At 41.9% G+C, this 25,187-nt stretch overlaps 1 protein-coding gene across 4 annotated transcripts in view; it reads left to right on the forward strand.

Moving 5' to 3' along the window:
• Positions 1-25,187, forward strand: part of LOC135414032 (fatty acyl-CoA reductase 1-like) — a 135,692-nt gene that overhangs the window by 75,127 nt on the left and 35,378 nt on the right. For all 4 annotated transcript variants that reach the window (XM_064654277.1, XM_064654279.1, XM_064654278.1 and 1 more), the window contains exon 3: positions 24,196-24,371. In XM_064654277.1, coding sequence (XP_064510347.1) covers positions 24,196-24,371 — 176 coding nt within the window. The remainder of the gene's footprint in view (positions 1-24,195; positions 24,372-25,187) is intronic.

Here is a 25,187-nt window from a genome sequence, read left to right on the forward strand (position 1 = left end):
GAGATAAGCTCTTCCAGCTGCCTCGGGAACATCCTGGTGGGGTTGTTTTAAGTCACAGGAATTACTGCACTTGGTGATAATGAGGCAAATGAGCAGCTGGCTGGGTTTCAACCACCCCAGTATCTGTTGGAGGGAACACAGCAGGGCATAAGCAGTGCAGGAGATTCCTGGAATGTATTGGTGACAACTTCCTTCTCCGAGTGATAGAGGAACCACCAACAAAGAGGAGCTGGTGGGAAATCTCAAAGGCAGCCTCAGCTGCATTGCCCATGAAATGGTGGAGTTCAAGATCCTCAGGACAGTGAGGAGAGCACACAGCAAGCTTATTACCTTGGACTTCACGAGACAGACTTTGACCTCTCCAGGAATCTGCTTGGTAGAGTGCCATGGGATAGAGCCCTGGGGAGAAGAGGGGCCCTGGAAAGGTGGTTGATATTCAAGGATCACCTCCTCTGAGCAATGTGTGTGTCTCAATGAAGAGTTGGGCAAAAATGCAAGGAGTTGTTTGCATGGGTGAGCAAGGAGGTCCTGGACAAACTCAAACACAAAAAGGAAGCCTACAGAAAGGGGAATCAGGGATGGGTAGCCTGGGAGGAATACAGAGAAACTGTTGGAGCAGTCAGGGATCAGGTTAGGAAAGCCAAAGCCCAGACAGAATTAAACCTGGCCAGAAATGTCAAGGGCAACAAGAAAAGCTTCTATAGGTGCATCGTTGATAAAAGGAAGAGTAAAGGAGTTGGGGTTATTCGGCCTGGAGAATTCAAGGCTCTGGAGAGAGCTTAGAGCAGCTTTCCAGTGCCTAAAGGGGGCCTACGGGACAGCTGAAGAGGGACTTGTGAAGATGTGAGATACATATCAGAACTTCACATTCTTCCTCCAGGACAACTATTTAAATATCTAGATGAATCATACCTTCAGTCTACCCCTTCTGTCAAGTAAATGAAAATTGTTTTCCCCGTTTCAATGAGGGACGAAGCAGATGTACCACTTCCAGATGCAGTGTGTCAAAAGCTGACCTAATATGGAACTTGCAGTGAGTTCCCATTTCAACAAACGTGCTGTAAATAAAATACCTGCTTAGGCATTTTCCTGGAGCAAGGTTTATTTGACCTATGTCAGCAGAAGACAAGCAAGGGAGCTTGTGTCTCATGAGTTCTGACTTTTTTAACCCAAAGACCTGTAAGAGCAGGTTTTAGCTTCTAAAGGAGGTGTTTACCTAAAGGGTACAGTTTCATGAATGACCTGAACCACTCAAAATCCCTGCTGATGCCACCGAAAGGGATGGATTCTCCAGGTGCCACATGAACTGGCTGCTTCCCACATGCTCCTGTTAGGCCTTATACATAGTTATAGCAGAGGAATTGGTCTGACTGAAAACCCACAGACAAACCTTCATCCCCTGCACAAAACCCAGCCCCAAAATTTGGCAGCACTAACAAAAAGACCTCCACCCTCTGGCTGAAAACGTAACTCCTGCCTCTGCCAGTTCAGCTCCTGGTGTGCCACGTGACAGACAGGAAGGCAGGGAAGAGCCTTGGCTGTCAGTGGAAACGTGAAATTAGACTTAGGCTATCATAAGGAATGAGGGTGGCTCAAGTACACATATGTGTTTACTCTTAAGTCTTTAGCCTAATCTAGGCAGCATTTTCAGCTGAATTCCTAACTTTTGGGTTCCTGAAGCTAGAAAAGAGTGTGGGACAAGGAGAACAATATGCCAGTGAAAGACTGCTAAGCCTTGACACCTTTTCCAGTGCCGTGGGTAGAAGCTTTTACCCAGCCACAGAATTCTGCATTGCACAGTCAGAGATAACCAGAATATGTTTTAGAGGTCATTTATGTGTTTGCTTGTTCAAACATGGTCTTACCAGCTGGTTTTCCTGTCAAGCTTCATGCCCAAGGTGCAGTTCAGCTTTCCAGGCACACTGTACAGGTTACCCAATGTTTCTAAGAGGTGTGGCTCATAACTACTTCTTCATAGGTGGTATTAGGAGAATGCTGCATCTTTTGGACAGCTGAGTCCTAACCCACAACACGTCTTCTCTGAGATACCCAAGAGATTCCTCTGTGAAAATAGGGCTTAACATTTTATTATTTTTGAAACAGTAGAAAAGCTGAGATGGGTTCGAGTTGTTTTTTTGGCTTTTTGGTGTATGGAGTTTTTTTGCAGAAAGGGCAAAGAACCATAAATATGTGTACATGTAACTATTAATGTCATAAAGAGTGTGGTGAAATACAGAAATAGCCTGTGGAGATAATCCATATTGTGGATAAGAATTTGGAGAGGGATGTGTAACATGGCTGGGCACATCCAGAAAGATAAGCAGGGAAAATACAGACTTGCTGAAAAGAATGAGAGACAAGACTCCTTCATCTCCATCCTTTTTCCTTCATCCATCTCCTGCATGTTGTCCTGCATATGTTCTTCAAGGAAGGGATTTTCTCTGCACAGGGCTCTTGCTGTGTCCATTAAAGAAAGGACAGTCAGGTTGGATTCCTATCTTTCCTTCAGTTTAAAGCACTAATCCTTACCATGTCATATCCATTGTCAAAACAGATGATCATGCTTTTCTTACCCTGTGTAGATTAAATAGAAGATTTTAATCACTTCATAAATATCGGCCAAAATACTGCTTTAGAATCTCTTACAAGCATCAAATAAGTGGTTCTTTAAATATAATACATTTAAAGGTTTTACAGTAAGGTTGCACAAAAGATCAAGGCATGGAAATTCAGAGGGGGGAAAAATTTCTCATATGTGAAGGCTTATATGTGCTAAAAATACATTGTGGCATGTTCTCAGTAGATATTAGTCTCATTCTAATATTTTTTAACCTAGTATACCTAATCCTGTGAAAGCTTGGTGTCTGCTGCAAGTCCCGAGTGCTGATTTTTCTTGGGTTTTTTTCATCATTCACTTTGTGATCAAAGTCAATGGACTAGTTTTGGTAGCAATGTCCAAAGGGCATCAGGACTCTGTACACTGTAGTCTGAATAGCAAAGAAATACAGAATAAATCAAGTTTACTGCAGTTCAGAATGTTAATGTAGTGCTTGTATGATTTTGATGGAGTTTTATCAATGGAGAGTCTCTGAGCCTTTAGGGAATGGTAATTAGATTCTTCCCTGTCAGATTTTTCCATGTGCACAGTACATTGAGTGAGAGGACAGTAACCATTCTTAGCAGCACAGAGACCTTGAGCTTCAGTAGGGCATGGAAGCAGTAAATCATTTTGTCATCCTTCCAAAATTCTGCCTTTCGATCCTTCCTTTTGAAGCTTGGAAGATTATCATTCTTTCTGCCCTTCCTCTATTACTTTTTCCATTTCTTTCTGACAGGCAGGATTTGCTGCTTTGGGGCCCAGCAACCCATTTCCCCACTTTTCACTAAGCCCAGAAGTCTCCAGGGAAGGTTTTGATCTCAACATCACTCTCACATCAGCGATTCTAACCACACCGTTTCTTAGTCAGCTCTGATGCAAATCTTGTGTCCAGCTCTACTGCCATTTTATGATAATGATCTGTAGATCATTACAGCCATGACCTGCTTGGTTCCATCTCCATATATCTCCTTTGCCTCCCAGAATTGCAAGGTCACCTGTCCCTCCCATGACCTGTACCTCAGCAACTGCAGTCAACAGTAAGTAAAATTCGTAGCCATTTTAGCACATCATCACAGATGCAGAAACGGGGAAAATCAGAGGAAAATCATAGAATGGTTTCAGCTGGAATGGACTTTAAAGATCATCTTGTTCCACCCCCTCTGCCACGGGCAGGGACACCTTCCACTATCCCAGGTTGCTCAGAGCTCTGTCAACCTGGCCTTGAACACTTCTGGGAGTGGGGCAGCCACAATCTTCCTGGGCAACCTGTTCCAGTGCCTCACCACCCTAACAGGAAATCCCTTCCCTTTAGGAAGCAAAGTCCTTTATTCCATATGGTTGTGTATGTCTTTTCTTCCTCTCAGCATAATACACATCCATTACTCCCAAATGCTTCCCCTTTTCCTAAACTATTTGCTCTTCTTTTCTCACATAAAGAGTTTTCTGTGTCACTCTCTTTCTGGTACCTGGGCAACTGCGCTAGAAACCTATTTCTTGCCTTCCTTTTCATCCTTCTCTTCTAGTTTCTGTTTTAATTGCAATGGTTTGGATTTGCCCAACCTGTATGAACTAGTTATCTCCTGTGTTTGTGTATTTCACTCCAGAGTACCAGCACCCAAGTTGATGTTTCAGAGTCGTCGAGTAAGATTTCAACAAGCATTGTAATCTCAACAAATCAACCAGCTTAGGTACAGTTGTATTTTCCAACTGCAGCTGCAACATGAACTCCATACTGAGCAGTATCAGAGTTTGGGATCTCACTGAGACAGAGGATGATCTTATGAGGTCTCTTCCAGAACTATTTACTAATTTCAACTGAGAATGATAAACGATGTTTTTTTCAGAAGAACACTGAGGCCACAGTCTACCTGTGCAAGATGCTGTATCATTCACCTGAATGCCGTAATATTAATCTGAGAGACGTTATCAGTCCTGGGAGAAAAGAGAACTAAACTTGTAAAATTTATGGCCTTATAGAACAGAAAGCAACAAACCAGCAAGTTAAGTAGATAGCTGAAATGCACTGCAGGTGTAGTAGCTATGCAGCCCATGGATACCAACCAGAATAATGTTGTGTGGTTTGGGATCAGTCCGGTTGGGAAAACTTTCCAGCAGAACTTCATCCCATCAGTATCTTGATGTGCTGAGCTAACCCCATGTTTGCTTGTGTCTTCCTGGCAGGTGGTGTGTGTCTCCATAATGAGAAGTTGTAGTCATAAAGATACAGATCAGTTATTGAGTTGCTTGATGGAGACAGTTCTCAGTTTTTTACATCAGGCAGCTCATGTGTTTCAAAGGTTATCGTTTCACTGGGAGCCTTGACAGGGAAGGTGTTGCCCTCAGATTGTTATCTTATCAAAGAGGAATGTATTTAATCTTTATTGCTGTAAAATATTAACCATGAATAAACAGCGGGGTTTGTTGATGGACATGCTCCATCTCCTGAGGGACACTGCAAATACACTCATATCTCAGCATGCCACACTGAGAACTGAAATGCATAAAATAAATGAACCTGTGTAATGTTCACTTCACTATGAACTGAGCGAATTTTGCTGCAGGCTTTAAGCAAAATGACAGCTTTTTATTTCTGTAGCAATTTCAGTGTTGATCAGTATCAAACTATTATACTGCTCTTATGCTACCCACAGTTTTTTCATGATATTGGAATATCTCCACCTAGTTTAGTTCAGGAGACAAAGGTGAGCCCTTGTGATGTTCTGGCATTCCTGTTTTGGTGACACAATTGTAAAAGTTTCACCTTTATCCCAGGTAATCCAAAATTATGGATGTCTAAAGGAAAAATTTGCAGAGTAAGTGTCACTCTGTAGGAATCAAGGCCAAGTTTAGCTTGCAGCAGCATCAGTGTTTGTGCTTTTTACACAAACAGGGCATGTCTGGCTGCAGTTTTGAGGCTATTAGGCCTGGGTCATCACCCAGTTATTAACATAAAGCACAGTCCATAATTGCTGATTGCCATAATATTTACTGGGTGCACGTGCTGAAGGAGTCCTGAAAATAGGATGGAAGGACACTGGAGATGTTGTGCATGGCCAAGAAGAGAAATTTGAGCTTTTTTAGTCACACATGCACTATACAAAGCAGAGGAAGGTGTTTACTGGTATGCAGTTTAGATGGAATGAGAGGATTAGAGAAAGAAGTTGCTGAGGCAATTGCAGTGCAGGGCACTCATGGAAAAGAGCATATTGCAGTCCAGTAGCTGTTAAACAAAAACCACAAAAACAATACCCCCTTGTATGTCCATACTTTATGACTGAAATGGCTAAAAAGGGAGGCTGGGTGTTCCATGGGCATAGGTGGGTCCTAGAAATCTTCTCTAATATCTGAGGACATTATCAATAGTCTTTAAAAAGAGCCATACCAGCCTTCTGCCACTACAGCAGTTTCGGAACAGGTAAAACAGAGGTGCAAAAATATTGCAGTCTGAGCTCATGGGAATGTCCTGGGAGGAAAAGCGGGGTCCAATCTCCTTCCAGCTGGGAAGAAGAGCCTTTTCCTTGCCAGGGCACAAAGAGAGAGAGAGCAGAAACACAAGTAAGGACAGAAGCAGAAACAGAAGCAGTGATGTTATCTTTGAGTCTGTATAATTTCATTAAGCACTGTGAGCAAGGCTTCATTTCTGTGCACATGAAAATATCCAGCTGCCTTCTCTTCCTCTGTAGCAATCACTTCTTGATAAGAAACACAGCCAGGAAGGTTCCAGACCAAGGCACTGTGCTTGTGGGGCTGGGACCGATTTTCTCTTCTGTATCTGCACTCCAGCGTGTATTGCCTCATCCTCAAAGAGCAATGACATTAGCAGTTGATTTTATGCAGTCCTTGTCATCTCTAATGCTTTGATTTTAGAAAATGCAGGTATTCTAAAGGGTTATGAAATCCTACCTTAGTAATGGTGTATTCGGTTAAAAACCTGTGCATGTATTCCGAAATTCTTCCTTGTTTCATTTCTGTTTTCAAAATGAGTTTGTATTCTTGTAAAAGGCAATGTGGGAGCCCATCTGCTTGTTAGGGATAAATAATAAAATTGTAGATTATCTCCAGCAGATATTTGTCAACACTGCACAGATGTGTACATATACAAACCTGCATGTCACGTTTTAAATTAATTCAAATAAGTTCGTGTCATTTATTCTCCTTTAGTCACTGCTACTGCTTTGTCTCTCTTTTGGGGAGGTTATTTGGGAAACAGTGAATATTTTGCATGGATTAAGAAACCCTTCCCCCTATATTAGCACATATTTCAGTAGGGAAGACCAGATGATAAAAGGAATCAAATTGATGGACCCGGGAACAAAGGAAATCGTGGGCTTGACAGTCAACCTGTAACCTCCACCAATAATAGCTGGAAATGTTTCCTTGGAAACCAGGCTGAAAACCAAATTCTCTCGTATTAAATTTTCAATTTAACTGAGAAGCCAATTGTATGTGATATTAACTCTCCGTGTGTGCCATTCTGTATTTTAAATAGCAGGGAACAACCTGAAGTAGGTGCACATTAACGGGGGCATGTTTCTGTGTTCCTGTGAATCTGTACATTGGTTTTGATTCAAAGGTGAACATTTCCCCACTGACAGTAGGAGAAAGCAAATAATTTAGGTAGAAGTCACAACTTTCACACAGAAATACATGCTGTGAAATTACCCTTTGTGCTGGACAGAATCAGTTGCAGAAGAAATGCATTGGTATGCAATTTGTCAAAATAAAATGTAATGTTGGTTTCCTTTGGAGGTTCCAGAAAGGTGTTTTAGAGAATGTGGTTAATTCATTACTTACCCTGACTGGGGAACAACTGAGCAACTATTGCAAGAGCCAGAAAACATTTTTGGTATTAGAGGCCCAAAGGTGTGGCTAAACCAAAACATTGCTTATGTCTGCAATAAAGATTAACCTTCTGCTGGAATGGACGTGAAAGACAAGCTCTAGCAATCCCAAGGCATTGGTTCTCTGCTGCTGAACACTGATATACATTTAACCTAATCCAATTGCATGTTGTCCATCCATTTAAACAAAATGTACAATATGAAAAGCTCTTGAAGAGATGCTTTTGAGATCTGAGATTGTTTCTGGAAATGTTTTTCGTGTACTGTTACAGTGCTGATTTGGGATCTGTGCTCCCAAAGGAGAGTTGACACAGCGGCCTCTGAGTTCATCTGTGAATTGCAGAGAAGATTCTTTTCATTGTCTTCCTTAGTTTCTGTACATCTGTTTATTTCATTTGCCAGTGTCCACTTCAGTCACACATCAGTCACTCCTCGGCCCCTCTCAGATGTGTCCTCTGAGGACAGTTTTCACCACTTTCCTTTTATTTAGGTGAAACCCCTGGATCACCAAGGGACAGTTTCCACATTTCCTATCTGTTAATTCTGTGGACACATTAGGAATGCTGTCTCTGGGCAGTTTTCCTTCAGATGAATGTTAACTCCTGATTAGAACAGGTCAAAAGCAGTTTCTGCTGGGGGGAAGGGTATGAAGAGCAAAGCAGTTACTTGTACCCTCTCTCTTTGTAAGCTTGGAGCTGAAAAGAGTGATCTCCCCAGCCTGCTTGGAGGCAAGCAGAGGCACTCTCCAGTGAACACCATCTTTAAATCTCTACCCAAAGGCTGGTACTCTCTAGGGCTGGCATTACTCTGCCTCACCCATGTGCTTGTCTCTTCCTTCTCCCTGGGGGCCTGTGCTGTCCCAGCACAGGACTGAACAGTGACAGAGGAGAACACATGGTACCTACAAAAAAAGAATAGATTCTTCCACAAGCTTGTTACCCAAGTGTTTTATTATTCTCCCCAATGTATCTTGCATTTAGTAACATAATTTCTTATGCTCCAGTTACAAATAATATTCCTAATCCTAAATGCACACTGTATTTTCTTTTAAACATAAATTTGACTCTGAGTCAATCCCATAATTTTAATAATAATTTGTCTCTCAAATGGAAGTTCTCAGGAAAGACACATTAGTTAAAGAAGGCATATGACCTCTTAAAGGACTTTAAAATATCCAAGTTCCCCTTCCAGTTCTTCTGTTGCTTCATTATGTGACCTTGGGTAGGTTGCTTCAAATCTGTGTGTCTGTTTCCTGCTCTGAAAAATTACATGGCTCTTCTTTATAAAGAACTGACTCAAGAAAAAGACTATGTAATAGTTAGATATTAATGAAATACTTAATCAAAAAACCTATTTGCAATCCATGTCTGGAGACCTTTAGTTACCCTTCTGCCTCAGATCTAATCTGGAAGGCTGAGGGACGTTTAATCAGTGTCATTCCTTGGCCACTCATACAACTTTGAGACCATCCTCTTTCAGTTTGCTTTCCATGGATATGCACCTATGGAAGCAGTGAGTTCCTTGGAATGCAGATGCTCTCTAGGAAAGCAGTCAGCTTTGTGTGCCTTGCTACAGATTGTTCAGGCACTAATAGATGTTCAAATCCCTGGCATCAGGGGAATCAGCAGAACATGAAACCAGAGTGGTGAAAGACATCTATGCTAAAAATAAATAAACCCAAAATAAGATAAGCTCAGTGCCCAGGAAAGGGAACACGCAGGGAAAGTAAAAGCAAGTTCAGCACTGAAGAAGGAAAGGATATGTTACTAAAGAGTAACTAGATTTTAAAGTTAATTTTGTATGATGTTTAGTCAATGTAATGAGGCTTCGAGCTGCACTAAACATTTGTATGGATAAAAATATATATTACAAGTAAAATATGTATAGAAAGATAATGTTGTAAATGAAACACTTAAACCAATCCCTTCCTTCTATAAAACCACGATGAGACCTGACTGGGAAGAGGTGATTTCCCAGCTGCCTGATGCAGGTTTATGTCTTTCTTTGAAACACCTCTTGTAGCTCTTGTCAGATGGTGGGCAAGAACAAAAACATCGCAGGTCTGCTGCTGCACAGTAGTTCTTGTGCCCCTGGATAATTTCTCTGCCTACACCTTGTTTTGTGCTGTGTTTCATTTACTCAGCAGTCCTTTTCCCTGCTTTTCTTTAATTTTCATTCTAACAGCAAGGCTAGATGCATTTTGGCTCCAAAGGCACAGCTGAGCCCGTGCACTGGGAAGGTGCCAGGGCTTCGGAGCTGCAGCACTGAAAAGAGGGAGTGCCAAGACATGCCATTTCTATTCTGAAAGCTTTAACATTTTGTTAAAAGAGATTAGATTTTCTCTAAGGCCAGCAGCACACCTCCAGGGAATTGGTTCAGCAGGTCACTTCAGAGACTGAATGAGAAGGCTGTGTAGGTAAAGTGGAAGAGAAGTGCTGTCTCTTCAGTAGGATCCCCTTTAATCTGAAAACAGCAATTCACTTTCTCGCTCCTTCCCAGTTTTTCTGTGTAAGGCTTGGCCTGTATTTACTCACTCTCACACCGGTTTGGCAATTTGTCTTCTTGCTTCAATGACAGAACTGAAGGTGACAGCTACCCAGGGTGCCCTTGATCCTGGTCTTTGAACACAGGCTAAACTGCAGCTTCTCATCTGCCAACGTCCTGCACTTGGAATGAGCCCCCCAAGATAAGGCCCACACTTCATTGCTGTTATTTGGCAGGTGTAATGGGTTTGATGTGATGTGATACCTTCACAATAGATCTGTTACCTCTTTCAGTTTAATCTGATTAAACTCTCCCAGACACCTACTTAGGGAAGGTAGACAGGATGAGTCTGAGTCAGAAAGATTAGGTGACTCTTGCACTATCATGAAAAGGTTAGAGGCAGAGGTAGGGATTTGAGGGGCACCATAAACATAACAATGGGCACATAAACACAGTCAATGAAATCAGGGTCCAGGCTGTGGGAGGGGAAGAAGGGCTGGCGCAACATCATTCAGGTGCTCCCTATTTCCACTTCTTGCACACCTTTTGGAACTGTAGCAAGAGAGTGGGAATCAGCAATCAGTGTGGAGCAGGGAGCTGAAGCTGATAAATCCATATCTAAATCCCAGGTCAGTGTGTTAAACTCTGGGCCAGCTACCCTCCCTAATTTAAGTTGGCTACAGGGAAACCTCCAATATGAACTTCCACATTATTAAAAATAAGAGCCATGTCCTCAGCTGGAATACATGGTGTGAGCAGAGCCATTCCAGTTTGCTCTGACCAAGCGTTGACAAGGGCTGGGTGATCAGACTGTCTTCGTTGTTCATGAAGGGGAAAACAATCAAAACACTGTATTATCTCTCCTAAATGTTTCTCAGGTGACTGACAAACAGAAGTTGGACAGGTTTCCTCATTTGTTGCTTGTAATTATACCACTGTGGCTTAGAGCATCATTTCTAGGATGAAACTTTGACTGGGAGGGAAGGGTAGACAGGTTCATTTACCCTCCAGCCAGTCCTTGAGTAATGGGTGTTGCATGTAAATGCTTCATAATAAATAAGAAGAAAGATATGAGTTCTTGTGTTGCCTCCCAAAGGACTCATGTCACACAGCTTGTTATAGTCGTTTCTTTCCTAATAGAAGAAACTGGTTGTAGGCGTAATTCTGCCATGGTGTGTGGGAGGGAAATCTTGGGGAACAGATGGTTCTTGGTGAACAGACTCCAGTGACTAAGACCGACTCTCAAAAAAGAATTAATCTATCAAGCTGATTTGCTGATGAACAGAAATAGGAAAAATAACCATAATATAAACACAAAAACGAACCATGAAGCAAGGCTGCCTGTTGTATGTTTGACAGTGGTGTTTCTCCCTGGTAAGGAAATTGCTTTTTAATAGCTCTGTTATGGGAGGGATTCTCTAAGCTGTTTCTTTTTACAATGCTGATGCATTTATCGTTGAGCACAAGAGGGCACGAAACCAGGCACTCAAAACTCCCAGCGGAAAAAAAAGAATTCTGTGGTAGGAGAAATTTTGCATCTACAGATTCATGCCTGTCTGCTTGAAGGTGGTGTGGGAAACCATTGGGAATTTCTGATGGAGGTGAACCTAAGTCCTGTATCTACTCAGTATCTACAGAGGTCTTGAGAGAAAAAAACGCAGTGGTAACCCACACCTGCCAAAGTAATTGCCTGCCTGTGAGCCCCTCTCTGCAGCTCCCCGGGGAGGTGGTAGTTTGTGCACAGAAAGAGTTTAGAAAACTTCACCCTGTAGACCCATCAGTATGTACAGTTAGAATGGGCAGATTCTTCAGTTAAGCTCATTTCAGTCCCCTCACACTTATCCCTTAAAGGTCATGGTTTAATTATCGGTGCTGATAATGACTTCCATTACCAGTACAGAGCAATTTCTGACACCAGGTTGCTGAGTGGATGGATTAAAGTCTCTCCCTGGTGAAAGACGTTTTCCCCTGCAAAAGAAGTACCCAGGACTGTGGGCTATTGCTCAGTCATGAGTAATCTCTTAAGAGCTCCTTGCCAGCCATTTGATACGTTGGTGTTGCATTTTCAGGGCATTTAGCAATCCCACCAGCTGGGAATTAGATAAGCAGCATCTCAATTTTACCAGTGCGAGAACAGAAAGCGGTTAAATTAAGTGGTCCTTTCTTATGTGGCAGTATTTTTTCAGGACTCATTTGATTGCCATATTGACTGAAATGCAATTTTAGGTCTATTAGGCCTGCAGACCCAGCACAGCTCAGGGGAGATTATTTTAAAGTCCATATCCACAGTGAACTTTTCAATTTAGAGCTGACTGCAATATAGTGGGAAATTCTCAAATACTAAATATGTAGCAGACAAGGCAGAGTTTCACATGGGTTTAACAGAAGCAGTGCTAAGCAGTCTGAGACTTAATTCTCCTTCCCTTTGGCATTACAGTAAAAATCTCCATTTTTTAAGTAAATGACTATATGTGTCTGAACCATTTTTAGCAACATAATAACACTAAACTGCAGGGCTGAAGGCTATCCATACAAAACATCCTACAGTAATGTTTCAGAATTGGCATCTGGCCTGGTAAAATCGTATCTAAACTGGCAAGGTTCTTTTGAGCAGCATGCAAGGAAATGCACATCTCCACAGCTGCAACCCCAGATGTAGATCATCATCCCTTTGGAAGTGGGATTTAATCTTGGAGCTGATCTCCTGAGGTTCTGTTTCTATAATGGCACTTTGCTGATCTCCACACCTCACAGGTTGTGATGAGCCACAGATGGCTTCAGCATTGTCAGTGTTGCATATTAGTTGTTATTTCTCTTGGTTCAGAGAGTGATGATCAGATATTATTATATAAATTTTCAGGAGATGCTTTTAGGCCTGTAGGAGGGAAGGAAACACAGTGGTTTGGAGAGTCATCTCTTCCAGTGTAAAAGGGAAGAAGATATTCTTGGTTTAGTATGTTTTTGCTCTCTCTGAATTAGACAAAATTGAAATGCTCTGAGTGATGAATTGAGTAAATGATGGGAAGATAATAGCTGTGCTATTATCCCTGGAGAGAAGATGCCAAAACTGAATGCTGGGGTGAGCTGCCATAAAATGTTCAATGTAAGGAAAATTGCATGGACTAGGATTTTCATCTTTCTTTCCTCAGAGCCCCACTAACCTGGTGAGTTAAAACTCTTTTGCTATAAAAAAACAAGCCTGAAAGCAGCATCTGTCTGAAGTTAGAGGAATCCATATGTGGGATACTTGGCCATTAGCTCGGATAGTGCTGGAGGATACAAGAAGACTCAAGTTCACCACTGGGGCATGTACCACCTCAGAGATCATTTTCTGCAGCTGTAGCACAGCAGTATTTCTGCTTTCCTGCTTGGGCACCCCACATAGCTCCTCAGGGGATCACAACTTGTGGGTGGTACGTGGGGTCCCAAAGAGGTGGAAATTAAGTGATATTGCAGTACCAGAAGAGGGTCCTGCAAAAGAAAAACACAGGGGAAGGTGGAGGACCAGTGGAGTATGAGAGTCTCTCCATAACAGTGTGACTTCAGTGGGGAAGATCCACTCATGCTGTCATGGTTCCCTCAGGCTGACAGGAATGACACCATGAAACTATTCCAGAATCTCTTTTAGATCATAATACACTGGTGAGCTTCCCTATGCAAGTGTGAGAAACAGAAATGTGGTGAGCTGAGCACAGAAAACCAGAGAATGCAAAGATCAGTGTTTTCTTATTCTGTTACAAGTGCTTTGGAGCCTGTGAATTACAGGTGTCATTTGATGGGAGGATGGAGACAGACTGGTTTGCTATGAGTCTGAGCATCCATCTGGAGGTGGGGTGAAGGCTGTCTCTGTTGATTGATGGATAGGGCTGGTTTTTCAGGCTGGTGAGCCAAAGGGGGCCATATGTTACTTTACGAGCCTGACTCTCCCCTTCAGGTTCCAAGCTTGAGGCATAACTGAATTAAGATATTATGATGTTTTTAAATTAAGCAATATACTACTAAGAGGCTAACAGAGCAATTAAAAGATACTTAATCTAAAAGCACACACAACTATAACGCTACTAATTACCATTCATTATGAATCACACCCAACTACTGTTGAATTATAATTTTATCTCCCCTTGCCACTGTAAGTCTGTCCCTCCTTTTTCCACTCTTGGACTTTCAGATAAAAACGTGATGGAGGCTCCATCAGGTTATCCAGTAAGAGTCCCTTCAGTGTCACTGTGGACTTGGATTCATTACCATCTGTAGGTGTCCACACTCCTGCTGACAAAAAAACTCTTGTCCTCCTTTATTGTGTTCCCGATTTTATAGCTTATCTCCATGTTTTCTGTTTCTGGATCTGTCTTTTCACCACCCTTGCACCTCACTTTCTCTATCCTAACTGCTCCCAAATAAACAGTCTATCCCCAGTTACCTTTTTCCTGGTTGGTCCCATTTTCTGCTGCATCCATACTCAAATTTGGTGGATTTTTTCAGTGCTATTACTAAGGGAATCTTGAGTTTGTATGGTATGACTTGTATAGTAGCCTGGTTACAGGTGACTTCTGAAGACTTTGCACCCCAGAACTGCCCTACCAGCATCCAGTTCATACTGGCATCACATTGTTTACCATATCCACTCACTAAGATAATTTTATTTTAGCTTTGACTCTTTTACCAAGTTCCAGTTAAGGACAAGCAGTTTTTCTCTTGTGCACAGTCTGCATACCACAGCACCAGAGTAACACACTTTTCACACTCTGGTTTTGTGCTCATGCAGTTGTGTTGTCCTTGAACTGTTTTAATCACTTTCCTCATTCTCAGTAGAAGTATTGCTGGGTGCTCCATCAGGACCTCCTGCACACACCTCATCACACTGTGGTAGGTGTACAGAAAGCTGTATGCCCTAGAGATCTGAACTTTCAAGTAGTTTGGGTAGATCTTTAAATATTGTGGGTTTTTTTCACCCCCAGATAATCTGGGAAATTGATGGGCTGCCTCTACTGACTATAGCAGAACAGGTGGAGAAATTAGTTGTACTTCCCTCAGTTAAATATGAAGTTAGGATGTATAGCCTCATGCAAATAGTATCTGCAGAACATTGTGACTTTCCTGTTTGTGAAACCACTGTGTGTGGGATGAGAGGTGCATTTCAGTGCAGGGGGTTGGTTGGGGTATGTTCTGTTTGTTTCTTCTCTGCTCCTTCTGCCAGGGTTTTTTCAATGGTAGATTAAAGCATTAAGGGAATTTATAACCTCTTGGGACTTGGGCCAAGGACACGGGCTCATTACTGGTAATCCCTGCTCAGACAGATGGGGAGGCTTTTGTGTACAAACAACTTTTTGTTGTTCACAGAATCATGTTCATAGAATCCCACCCTGAGTTTGGAAAGGACCCACAAAGACCATCCAAGTCCCAACTCCTGGTCCTGCACAGTTCAACCCAGTGGGAAACGTTGCTCATTCTGGTGACACATGGACAAGGGATTTGATACACCTGAAGCAAAATTAGCACAAGTGCTCACTTTTCTGCCTTGTATGGCCTGGGTAGCATAGAATTAATTGGTGCAATTTAGATCTGGAAGGTAAAGGCAGGACATGGGGAAAATAGGAATTCCATTTCAGCTTATGCGAATTCTCCTCTTTGGTCTCCCTTGGAGTACACTTGCAGAGGAAAGCAACATTTCTATTGATGGATGTTCAGTACATGAAAACAGCTTGTCAGTGTGAAAGATGTCTTGAGCCACAAATCCTGTGGTCAGAAAGTTTTAACATTATGGCTTTAGCTGGAACAATTAATAGAGTGCCAGAGATGGTAAGTCAGGCTTGTTGATTACCCTTCAACAGTCTCTGAGATGCCAGAGCAAGCTAAAACCTGAGTCTGGCTTAAGGGCACTTGGCATGGTTTTCTTGATCCTCTTTAAAATGTGCGGTTTTCCTTACATACTAAAATACCTGAATTTCTCTGCCACTAAAAAAAGAAAGGAAAGAAAAGAGAAAGAAAAAGACAGATAAGCTCCTACCTGACTGCAAACAAAACTCATATTTTCATGCCTAAAAGAGAAGGAGTCTTGCAGGGTGCATGAAACATCATCTGGCTTGCCTCTTGCCATCAGGCCTGTCAGAACATTCTAGTCAGGTACAACTGCAACGACAGGATAGGGAGAAGGATTTCACATGGTGTAACTGAGCCATCTGTGGCAACGCTCTGCTCTTTGTACCGGGAAGTGAGCGACATATGCTCCTGGCAGACGTGTTACTATCACAGGCTGACGTTAAATGGCCCTCCTAACAACAGGTATCTTTGTTGTGAAACAAGACAACACCTCCTGCTTGACGAGACCCAAGCTAGTGGAAAAGGGAGGACTCATGCCAAGAGGCTGGTACGAACTTCATGGGCCAGATTTGCCTTTTCCTTACATCCAGATAATCCGACGAAGTTCAGTGGAAATTATTTTTGTTTTAATTATTATTTTTTTAAACCCATGCCAGGCAGAGGTGAATTTTAAGAATGTTAATCATGGGTACACCCAATGGATCCAAGCTTTGTTAAAAAGGAGTTCTCCAATACAGGTGGCAGTCCATATTTTGTATAACTTGCAAAGAGATTGGATTCAGAGAGAAGGTCTGAGCTGTGATTCCAGATGTCAGGCTTGTTTGTGGGTTTCTGCAACCATATGCAGGGGTTTCCATGGATTCTTCTGAGAACTGGCCATAGTCAGAGGCATTAATTACAGTTTGTCCAGTACTTGCAGAGCCAAGACTGCATTGTAAGTAGCTGACACTATTTGGACAGATGGTTCTATCTTCTTAAAGAAGTTTTAATTTCCCTAAGCTGAAGACTCCTTGGATGGAAATCAAGGATTACTTGTAACTTCCTTGCTTTCTTGGAAGAGTGACACTGGAGAAAATCGGTTTACAATGGTTAAGTCATCCCCTCTTAGGTGTTTTCTTAGAATCTCAACTGTTTGCTTCTTCTCTGGATTGGTCTCTTGTTCACAAGTGCTTTCATTTGTTTACAATATTCTTGCTCTTTCTGTCAGTCTTCTAAATTGCATTACCTTCTTATAATCTCTCAGTAATTTTCCAGTTTGTTCACTCTCTGTGTGTGCAGCATGTAGCCTTACTGTGAAAATATGACCAGGGTTAAGTGACAGCAAGAAAGGAAGCAGATATTTAATAGGCTGAGGTACCACGGCTTAGTGCTTTTCTCTTAAGCACCAACCAAAAAATTACATTGTCACAGGAAAAATGTATGTGGAATGGCATAAGAAGGCCAAGCTATTTGTATCAGACATGAGCACAAAAGAAAAGTGATGAAATGATAACCCATCCTAATGAATCATAGAATCACAGAATGGTTTGGATTGGAAGGGACCTCAAAGACCATCCAGTTCCAACTCCCCTGCCATGGGGAGGGACACCTTCCACTAGACCAGGTTGCAGCTCCATCCAGCCTGGCCTTGAGCCCTTCCAGGGATGGGACATCCACAACTTCTCTGGGCAACCTATGCCAGTGCTTCACCTCCCTGACAGGGAAGAATTTCTTCCTAATATCCAATCTAAACCTGTTGATGAGAACAACAGGTTGGTGAGAAAAAGGTTCAGCACAGCACCTCTCCCTGTTGGCTCCTCTATCACTTGCAGAAGGAAGTTCTCATCAGTCATTTCAGGAACCTCCTGCAAAACTTCTGTGTTAAATGATTGTACTGTTTGACACATCGATAAATTGAATATTCTTGGGATGAATTTCAGTCACCGAGACCAGCTGGCAGGAAATGGCTTGCACTCATGGCATTAAGCTTTCTTACCTTCCAAAACATCATGGCCACTTGTGGGATATTTGTTGGGTAAAGCCCCTGTTCCAGGCTAACTCCTCACTTGTGACCAGCTCACTCAGACTTGTTCTTCTTTCTGGTAATTTTCTAGCATTGTTCATGCTGTAACAGTGAATTACTCTTCGGCTGCACTCATTTCCCAGATGTTCAGCTCTCTACACTTGAGTGCCCTCTCACTACAACGTTTTAAAAAATCCCTTTCTTTTATTTTAGGAGCTTTAAGTATTTGCCGCATTTGTCTTGATTTATTCAGCTTTTGTTGTGTTTGACATCAAAGGATTTTATCTCCCTTACTCTTTTAATTAAGGTGCACTTTGGTGTCCACATTACCCATGATCCTCTTTATGATGACATTCTCTCCTATCTGCCTCAAGAAAAGGACAGGGATCTTAAATAAGTGAGTATGGAAGTGGAGGACACCCACTCAAGGCTGCCATTCCTTTGGAAGAGCATTTTGGAGGGACCCAAGTTCAGAGCAGAGTGGCTCAAGACTTTCCCAGATGTACTTACAGGAGTTGTATGGCCGAGATGCATCTGTGGAGTTGTCCTTGAAACATAACTCTGAATTGCATACCAGCACTGTGTTTTATACAGGTTATGTGCTGGTTTCCTCATCTGTAGCTGTGTGACAGCCAGTATGCCTGAAACTTGTCTTTTCAGGGGGGAGGAACCTCAGAATTCTGAGGTAAAACAATATGTTTTACTGTGATTATACATGACATGCATTAGAGATCACTGTGTGTAGCTGCTATGCCAGTCTCCATAGACTCCTAAAACTCAACCTGATTTTTCTTAGGTACTTTCAAATGGCAAAGTAGTTTTTGGTAATTTCTTTAAATGTCTTTCAAAGCCTTTCTTGGTTATTTCTCAAAACGTCTCCAAGAAGGAGATGTCTGTGTTTCACACAGCCCTCACTCCTGGCTGGTTATCCTCAGGGACTCAGAAAACACTCCTGAAGTTCCCTGGTGCCCAAGCAAATCTGGCAGTGAAACTTTGAATATCTGTAATTAAGAAAATGGATATGAAAAAGCAGATTCAGATGCTGTGTCTGGATAACTCTGTACTTACTAACATTTCCAAGTACTTCCAGTGATTCTCTAAGTAATTGACAGTGAATTCTGCATGACAGGAATTGAGGAAGGGGAGATGGACCTGACTGTGATTGTGGCTCTAGACATCCTTTGGCAGTTGACTCCCATTGCCCCATGGAACTGGGGCACAGTTATGGAAGAATGACGAGAAGGAAAACAGTTCTGGGAAATGCATGGGAAGAAACAAGTTAAATGGTTCATGTAGAAAAAGCTCCAAGTGTTACCATCCTCCTTCCCTGCACTGAAATTCTTCCCCTGTGGTGAAGAATTTCACGCCGGTGGTGATACCCAGGTGCCACACAGGAGCACAAGAAATGTCTGTGATAAATGTAAAAAAGCTCCATATTCTATCTGAGACTTGTCCACCCACCTCAAAACTTTCCATGTCTGTCAAGTCCCTGCAACGTCGTGACTCCTGAAGAGCTCCTTTTACTGTTCCGGATTCACTGACATGTAATTCGAGTATCCTTGCTAGAAAACAGCAGGCTTTGTCAGCAGCCAGTTTTCAAGGAAATAGGCTATTTAAAACCATATCCTAAGTAACTGGCTATACATACTAACCTCAGCTGACCTATGTGGAAACTTTCTCTCTGTCATCTCTTTGTTTCTGTAGTCTTTATCTTTAAATAATCAGCTGTTTTGTTTACTTGATATCCGGGCGTGGGTACTGTATTTCCACTATATTAGCTCTGCTCAGGGGAAAGTAATAGCTCTGGATTGAAGCATAAGCCATTTGTTTTCCTATAATGAGGAACGCTCTGCTGCATGCTTTCTAACTGATTAGATGAATTATGCTTTATTTGCCTTGAGAAGAACCGTACTTAAAAGCAATTTTCTGAAGAGGAAATGAGGCAGAGAGTGCAAAAGGGGGTGAAAAAAAGGCTCTATCCCAATTAAAGCTCTCTGACCTGCATTTTCACACATTTCTTGACTGAACAATCCTGGTGTTTATTGCTGGAAATCTACCAGGCTAAAAATTAATTGCAGGCTAATTACTTTATGTCAAGAAGCTGCCCAGCTATATCTCAAATTTGCTACAATGACAATTCTAGCAGTAGTTATGTACCTTCCTTCCTTCAAGAATGTATTGGAGGATTTTATCAATGGCAAACACAACTGGGATAAGCCTTTTCATCAGAAGAAAACTGCAGAGATCAGGGGTTTTTTTAAGAGTTATTTTCACAACTTTGGTACCTTCAGTAGTTTAAATTTGTGATGGTCATTCGTGAGGCTGCCATTGAAATCACAGAGGGATGGATATACACTTCAGGGTGTTACTCTGTGTATTTATATACCAGCTGTTCCCCTGCATTTATACACCCATTCTCTGTTCAGAAGAGGGATTGAACCACCTTGGGTTTAGAGTTATTCCACACAGCCAGTGAACAGCTTGTTCTTTATTCTTTAAAGAAATTGTTGCCACAATATTTTACTCCTTGGCCTATGTCTTTCTTAGGATAAATTCATGAATATAGCAATTCATGCCTATATTCTCCTGAGTTATGCTAAGCAATCCCTTCCATTTCTTCATTTCTTTATCTGAAAGTATGGAAGCATTTTACCTTTTTTTTTTTTAATTGAACTCTCTCAATCTTAATCTTTTCAGTAGTTCTTCATATATGAGATCCATTTCATGGGAATTCTCTGATTTTTCTCCATTTGAAATGTTCAGTAGTACTTTGAAATGTGCATATTAATCCTCCTAGAGAAGCCCAATATCCCATTAAACACACCTGAGGACAAAAGGTTACCTGCTCCTGCATATGGTGCCTCTTACAGTAAGTTGTTTTTTTAGGGGTGAGGACTGATAGGTCTAAAAAAAAAAAAGACTATCCATGCCTTTGAAAGGCAGTTATAAGACCAAACTCCTACAAGTTCCTTTTTAAAGTAGACCATGGCTTAGGCACTCTACTTTCATTAGTTTGCTTTTGCTTCACTGAAATTGTGTCCTGAGGAAGATGCAAAGCCTTTGGTATTTTGCAACGTTCAGTGGTTCCTTTATTTTTCATCTGTGCTTTTCCATAGATGTGCAATTTGCCCTTTCTTTGAGGTTTTTCTGTCTTTGTGGTATGGAAAAATTTCTGATTGAAGGATTGGTAAGCAGAAATCTCTCTGAATTGTTATATGCTGTAAGGCAGGAGCAGAGAACACTGAGAGCTGCAGATGTCCTTTGGAAAGGGAGGTCACAGCTTAAGTGGGCAGGAATAAGGAAAGAGATGGCCATCAAACACACTCAAATAGAATGCTGGGAGAAATTCTAGATGTCCTGTTTTCACAATAAGGGCTTGACAATATAAAGTGAAAACAGAGAGATTAGATTATTATTATAGATGAGAATTGCCTGATTATAAAATAAGAAACAAGAAGTTCTCGTCTCAGTTGAGGGGCAGCACAGCCTATGCTGAACTTGCATCCTATTGGGAGGTTTAAAATAAAAATAGCAGCTATTAGATTCATTTATTGGTTTGAGCAAGGCAGCAGTGTTGCCCCGGCATGAATTAACTTGCTCAAAAAGACACTGAAATCAGGGCATCGTTATTACTGATTTCCCTCAGTGTAATTAATATTGGACAACTTGAAAGCAAACACCTTACCTTTCTCTTCACTATAATTCTGTGACAATTCCTGTATCCCTTTGGAAGTACTGCTGACTTGGCCAGTGTTTTCATGGAGTTCCAGCAGTACAGCATACCAGTACACTTCTGCCCATTGAATGTATTTTATACTGGCAGAGGGCTTCTAAAAAGAAAAGACAGAACAATCCTTAGGTCTCATGCAGTTATTAGGGATTTGTTATTTATGCTCTGGATGAGCAGAATTTAGAGATGCAATTACACTTTACCTGCATACACTTTATGTTAAGTACTTCCTGAACTATAGGAAACAATATAGAATAAGCTGAATTTGCTTTGTCTTTAAATCCTTTTGCACTTTCCTGTAAAGCACTGACAAGTCTGAAATCTTCAGATTCCATAGAAGAGGCAGCAGGCTTTGATTAAACAGCTGCTCCTGTTATTTGATTTAATGGTGCTGGTGAACTGAATGTTCTTGTGGCCCAGAAGGTTTCCAAAGCAGTGTGCTGACTGGTGAGCTTGTATTCAGAAATTGCCTTCATCCTTCAGAGATATGCACTGAATCATTGGAGAGGGTGAAAAACTGCAGCTGTTGAGTGGCACGTGGTAACAGTAGGCACAGAAACTGAAGGGGATATTATCTGCAGTAGGAATGTCAGGAGGAGATGGCATCTGGGCAGAATATAACTGTCCAAACTCGAGCAAAGCACTGCAGAAATACTACTCTTCTTTTTATATGCTGTGACTGAAATGGTGAGAGGGCTGATTCATTCTTTCTCTGCATTATTAATGCCAAAGTAAAACAAGTAGAAAATCACTCTCATTTGGTGGAGTTCTACGCTCTCTTTGCAATACAACAAACAAATACAAACAAATGCTTCTAAAACTCCCACAAGATAGCTTTGGTCTCACATAGGTTCTCTGAGAAGCCTTTTCATTTTGTGTCCCATCAGGGCTTGCTCACGTGCGATCTCTCATGGGATGATGCGTATTTGGAGAGCCAGTACAGCATCTTGTCAGAAAACAAGCTTTTTACAGACGTCGAGGCTGCTAGTGCCTGGGAATTCAGTTCCTACAGTCCAGCCAGCTTTCACCAACAGTTCTGCCCATAAATAGCTTTATGTGTCTAGAAATCTATTTTCTGGCCTAGCCATGCTGGTGAAGGGTGTGTGTGGTCAGGTGCAGCTGAGAGCAGTGAAATGACATTATCGTGTCCTGACTTCTAACTTGGTCAAGTTTCTGGTTTAGGAAGGATGTGCAGCTGTGTGTCAATTTAAAATCCATGAAGTCAAGTACAGACTGTGGTGCCTAATGGGGAAGGCTAGTGATTTTATTATCATCTCTTTATCCTTAAGAACCTCAAGGTTTATCTAGACTTGGTTGTCAGATAAGTGGAAAGATGGTAATCCCTTAGTCAAACAGGAAAGTACTGCTATTAGTATCAATTTAATCTTTCATGTGTCTTTTAGTATGTTTAATTTATGTGTAACAATTTCTGCTCTTACATAAGTACTGGGCAAATCGAAGACAGAACAATCTCTAGGAAAACAAGAGGAAATGGTAGTAAAGAGATTTCCAAGTTCAGTGTACTGGTGAGCAAATTACAGAGTAGAGGAAACACCCCAAAACCACAGAGCTACTGTGAAGTCAGCTGGTCCACCCTCCTGCCCCAACACAAGCTCAGCTATTCCCTCCCTTTCCTGGCAATGCTTATCTAGACAGTTCTAAAATGTGCCCAAAGGCATGGTGCACCCTTTGCATCATCCCCCAGTAATCTCTCCCAGTTGTTCCTGTTGGTACAGTGGTTACCTTGGAAGTGTGATTATCCTTTGAAATCTAGATTGTACCTCTTCAGATCCTGCAGCCTTTCTATTTTATTTATTCATTCTACCTTTTGTGTTGTCATTCTTTTGTCCCCTAACCCCCCCCCCCCCCCAAAAAAAAAAAGAAAAGGGGAAGCTTTTTGGACTTACTGGCTACTTTTCTTTTGGTTGAAATTGTTCGAATATAATAATGCTGGGCAGCAATACAAAACCCTTGGAACAGGTGCTTCTAAAACTTCAGGTGATTTTTTGAAATCCTACTCCAGAAAACTCACAGTGGTTTGAAATTCAGGCTTCATCTTCTTTTCCTGTGATATTTACAGAGTAAAAGGTCTCCAGGTGGACGTTGCTGTAGCCATCTGCTTTCATGGTGTGAGCAACAGGACACCCAAACCTGCTGGACTGTTATCCCCAAGGCAGTTCCCCACAGGACTCTTCTGACATGAACAAAGAGTGACAGCAGACAAGGGACAGCAAAGGAAGAGGAGGAGCGAGAATGTGCCCTGTTCCCCTCCTCTCCACAAGTAATTTCCAGAACCATCCCGAAAATTGCTTGAGTCAAATGTTGCACAGGCTTTCCCACTCCATACGATGCCCTCCTGCTCTTTAGCTCCTGCAAGGGTCCTACAGGCAGCCCCTGAGGTCAAATAGCAGGTGGTTGCAGGAGACATGGAGATAGAGGAATGTCAGTGGCTGTCCAAGGAAGTGAGTGGTCCAGAGAAGATTCAATAACCTTTTCAGGGCAATGCACTACCTGCTCTACTTTGTTCTGTCTTCCCTATGAGGTTTTCCCACAGGAGGGAACAAATGAATTAACTATTTTATCACCTCACCTGTGTCCTCCTAGACAGGCATTCTCTTTTGTGCCGGTTTCATTGATTGATGTAATCAGACTGGCAACTAATCAAAGCGATCTCAGTAGCCTAATTCTGTACCTGATCTCTCTCTGTTTGTGCTTCAAGGTCTTTGACAGGGTCCGAGAAGATTGCCCTAATTTCCACGAGAAGATTAAGCCTATTAATGCTGAACTCACTCAGCCCAAGCTGGCCATCAGTGCTGAAGACGAGGAGGAGCTTCTGACCCGGGTCAATATTGTCTTCCACTGTGCAGCCACTGTTCGCTTTGATGAACCCCTGAAGTATGTCCTGCTTTCTGTGTTTGCTAAGCGTGATTCAGAATGCACAACAGCCCGTGACACACTGTTCAGAGCATCTCTTTGTATCTGCAGTGGTGATTCTCCTCTCAGGTGTTCGTGCTACACGTCCTTCTGGGCTGAACGTAAATGCTCTGAAAATGTCATGTGCATGTGCACGTCAAAAGTGAAGTATCTTGGCAGATTTCCATGGGAGCAGAAGGAAGTACTACAAGCTTGGGTTGTAATACAGTAAGGGAGTTAAGTATGACCTAAAACTGGGGTGGGGAAGAGTGTATTTGAGGTCAAGAGGGAGATATTTTGGCAGAGCTGGAGACAGCTTGAGGTGAAACTATGTTGCATCTGTCTCTAAAGCAAGTGTTAATGGCCTTTCTTGTCACTGACTAACTGGAGAGGGAAATGAAATGTGGTTTGAGAAAATAGCCTCTAAAATAGCCAACACTCAGTGTAATTAACTGTTTACAATAAGTGCTGGGTTTCTGAAGGATTTCCCCAGGGAGTGCTTGTCCAGGCAGGCTTTTCCATTAAGAAAAAACAGCAGAAATAAGCCACTAAACCAAGATTAGATGTGTAAGTGCTTCTATACAGCTCAACAAACTGTGGTGGTTGATCTGAATTATTAAATCTTCATAGTTTTTTTGACAAACACTAAAGCTATGGAGTAGAAAACACAGTTATTAATATCAATCTTCATTTGCTCGTACATAGGATAAATAGATATCCACTATGTCCACCACAAAGTATTTGCTTTTTAGAACAAATAATTAGAGAAACACCAGAAAGGAAGCATCCCTTGATGTA

Source organism: Pseudopipra pipra, chromosome 5 (genome assembly GCF_036250125.1).
Source record: "Pseudopipra pipra isolate bDixPip1 chromosome 5, bDixPip1.hap1, whole genome shotgun sequence".
Lineage (NCBI taxonomy): Eukaryota > Metazoa > Chordata > Aves > Passeriformes > Pipridae > Pseudopipra > Pseudopipra pipra.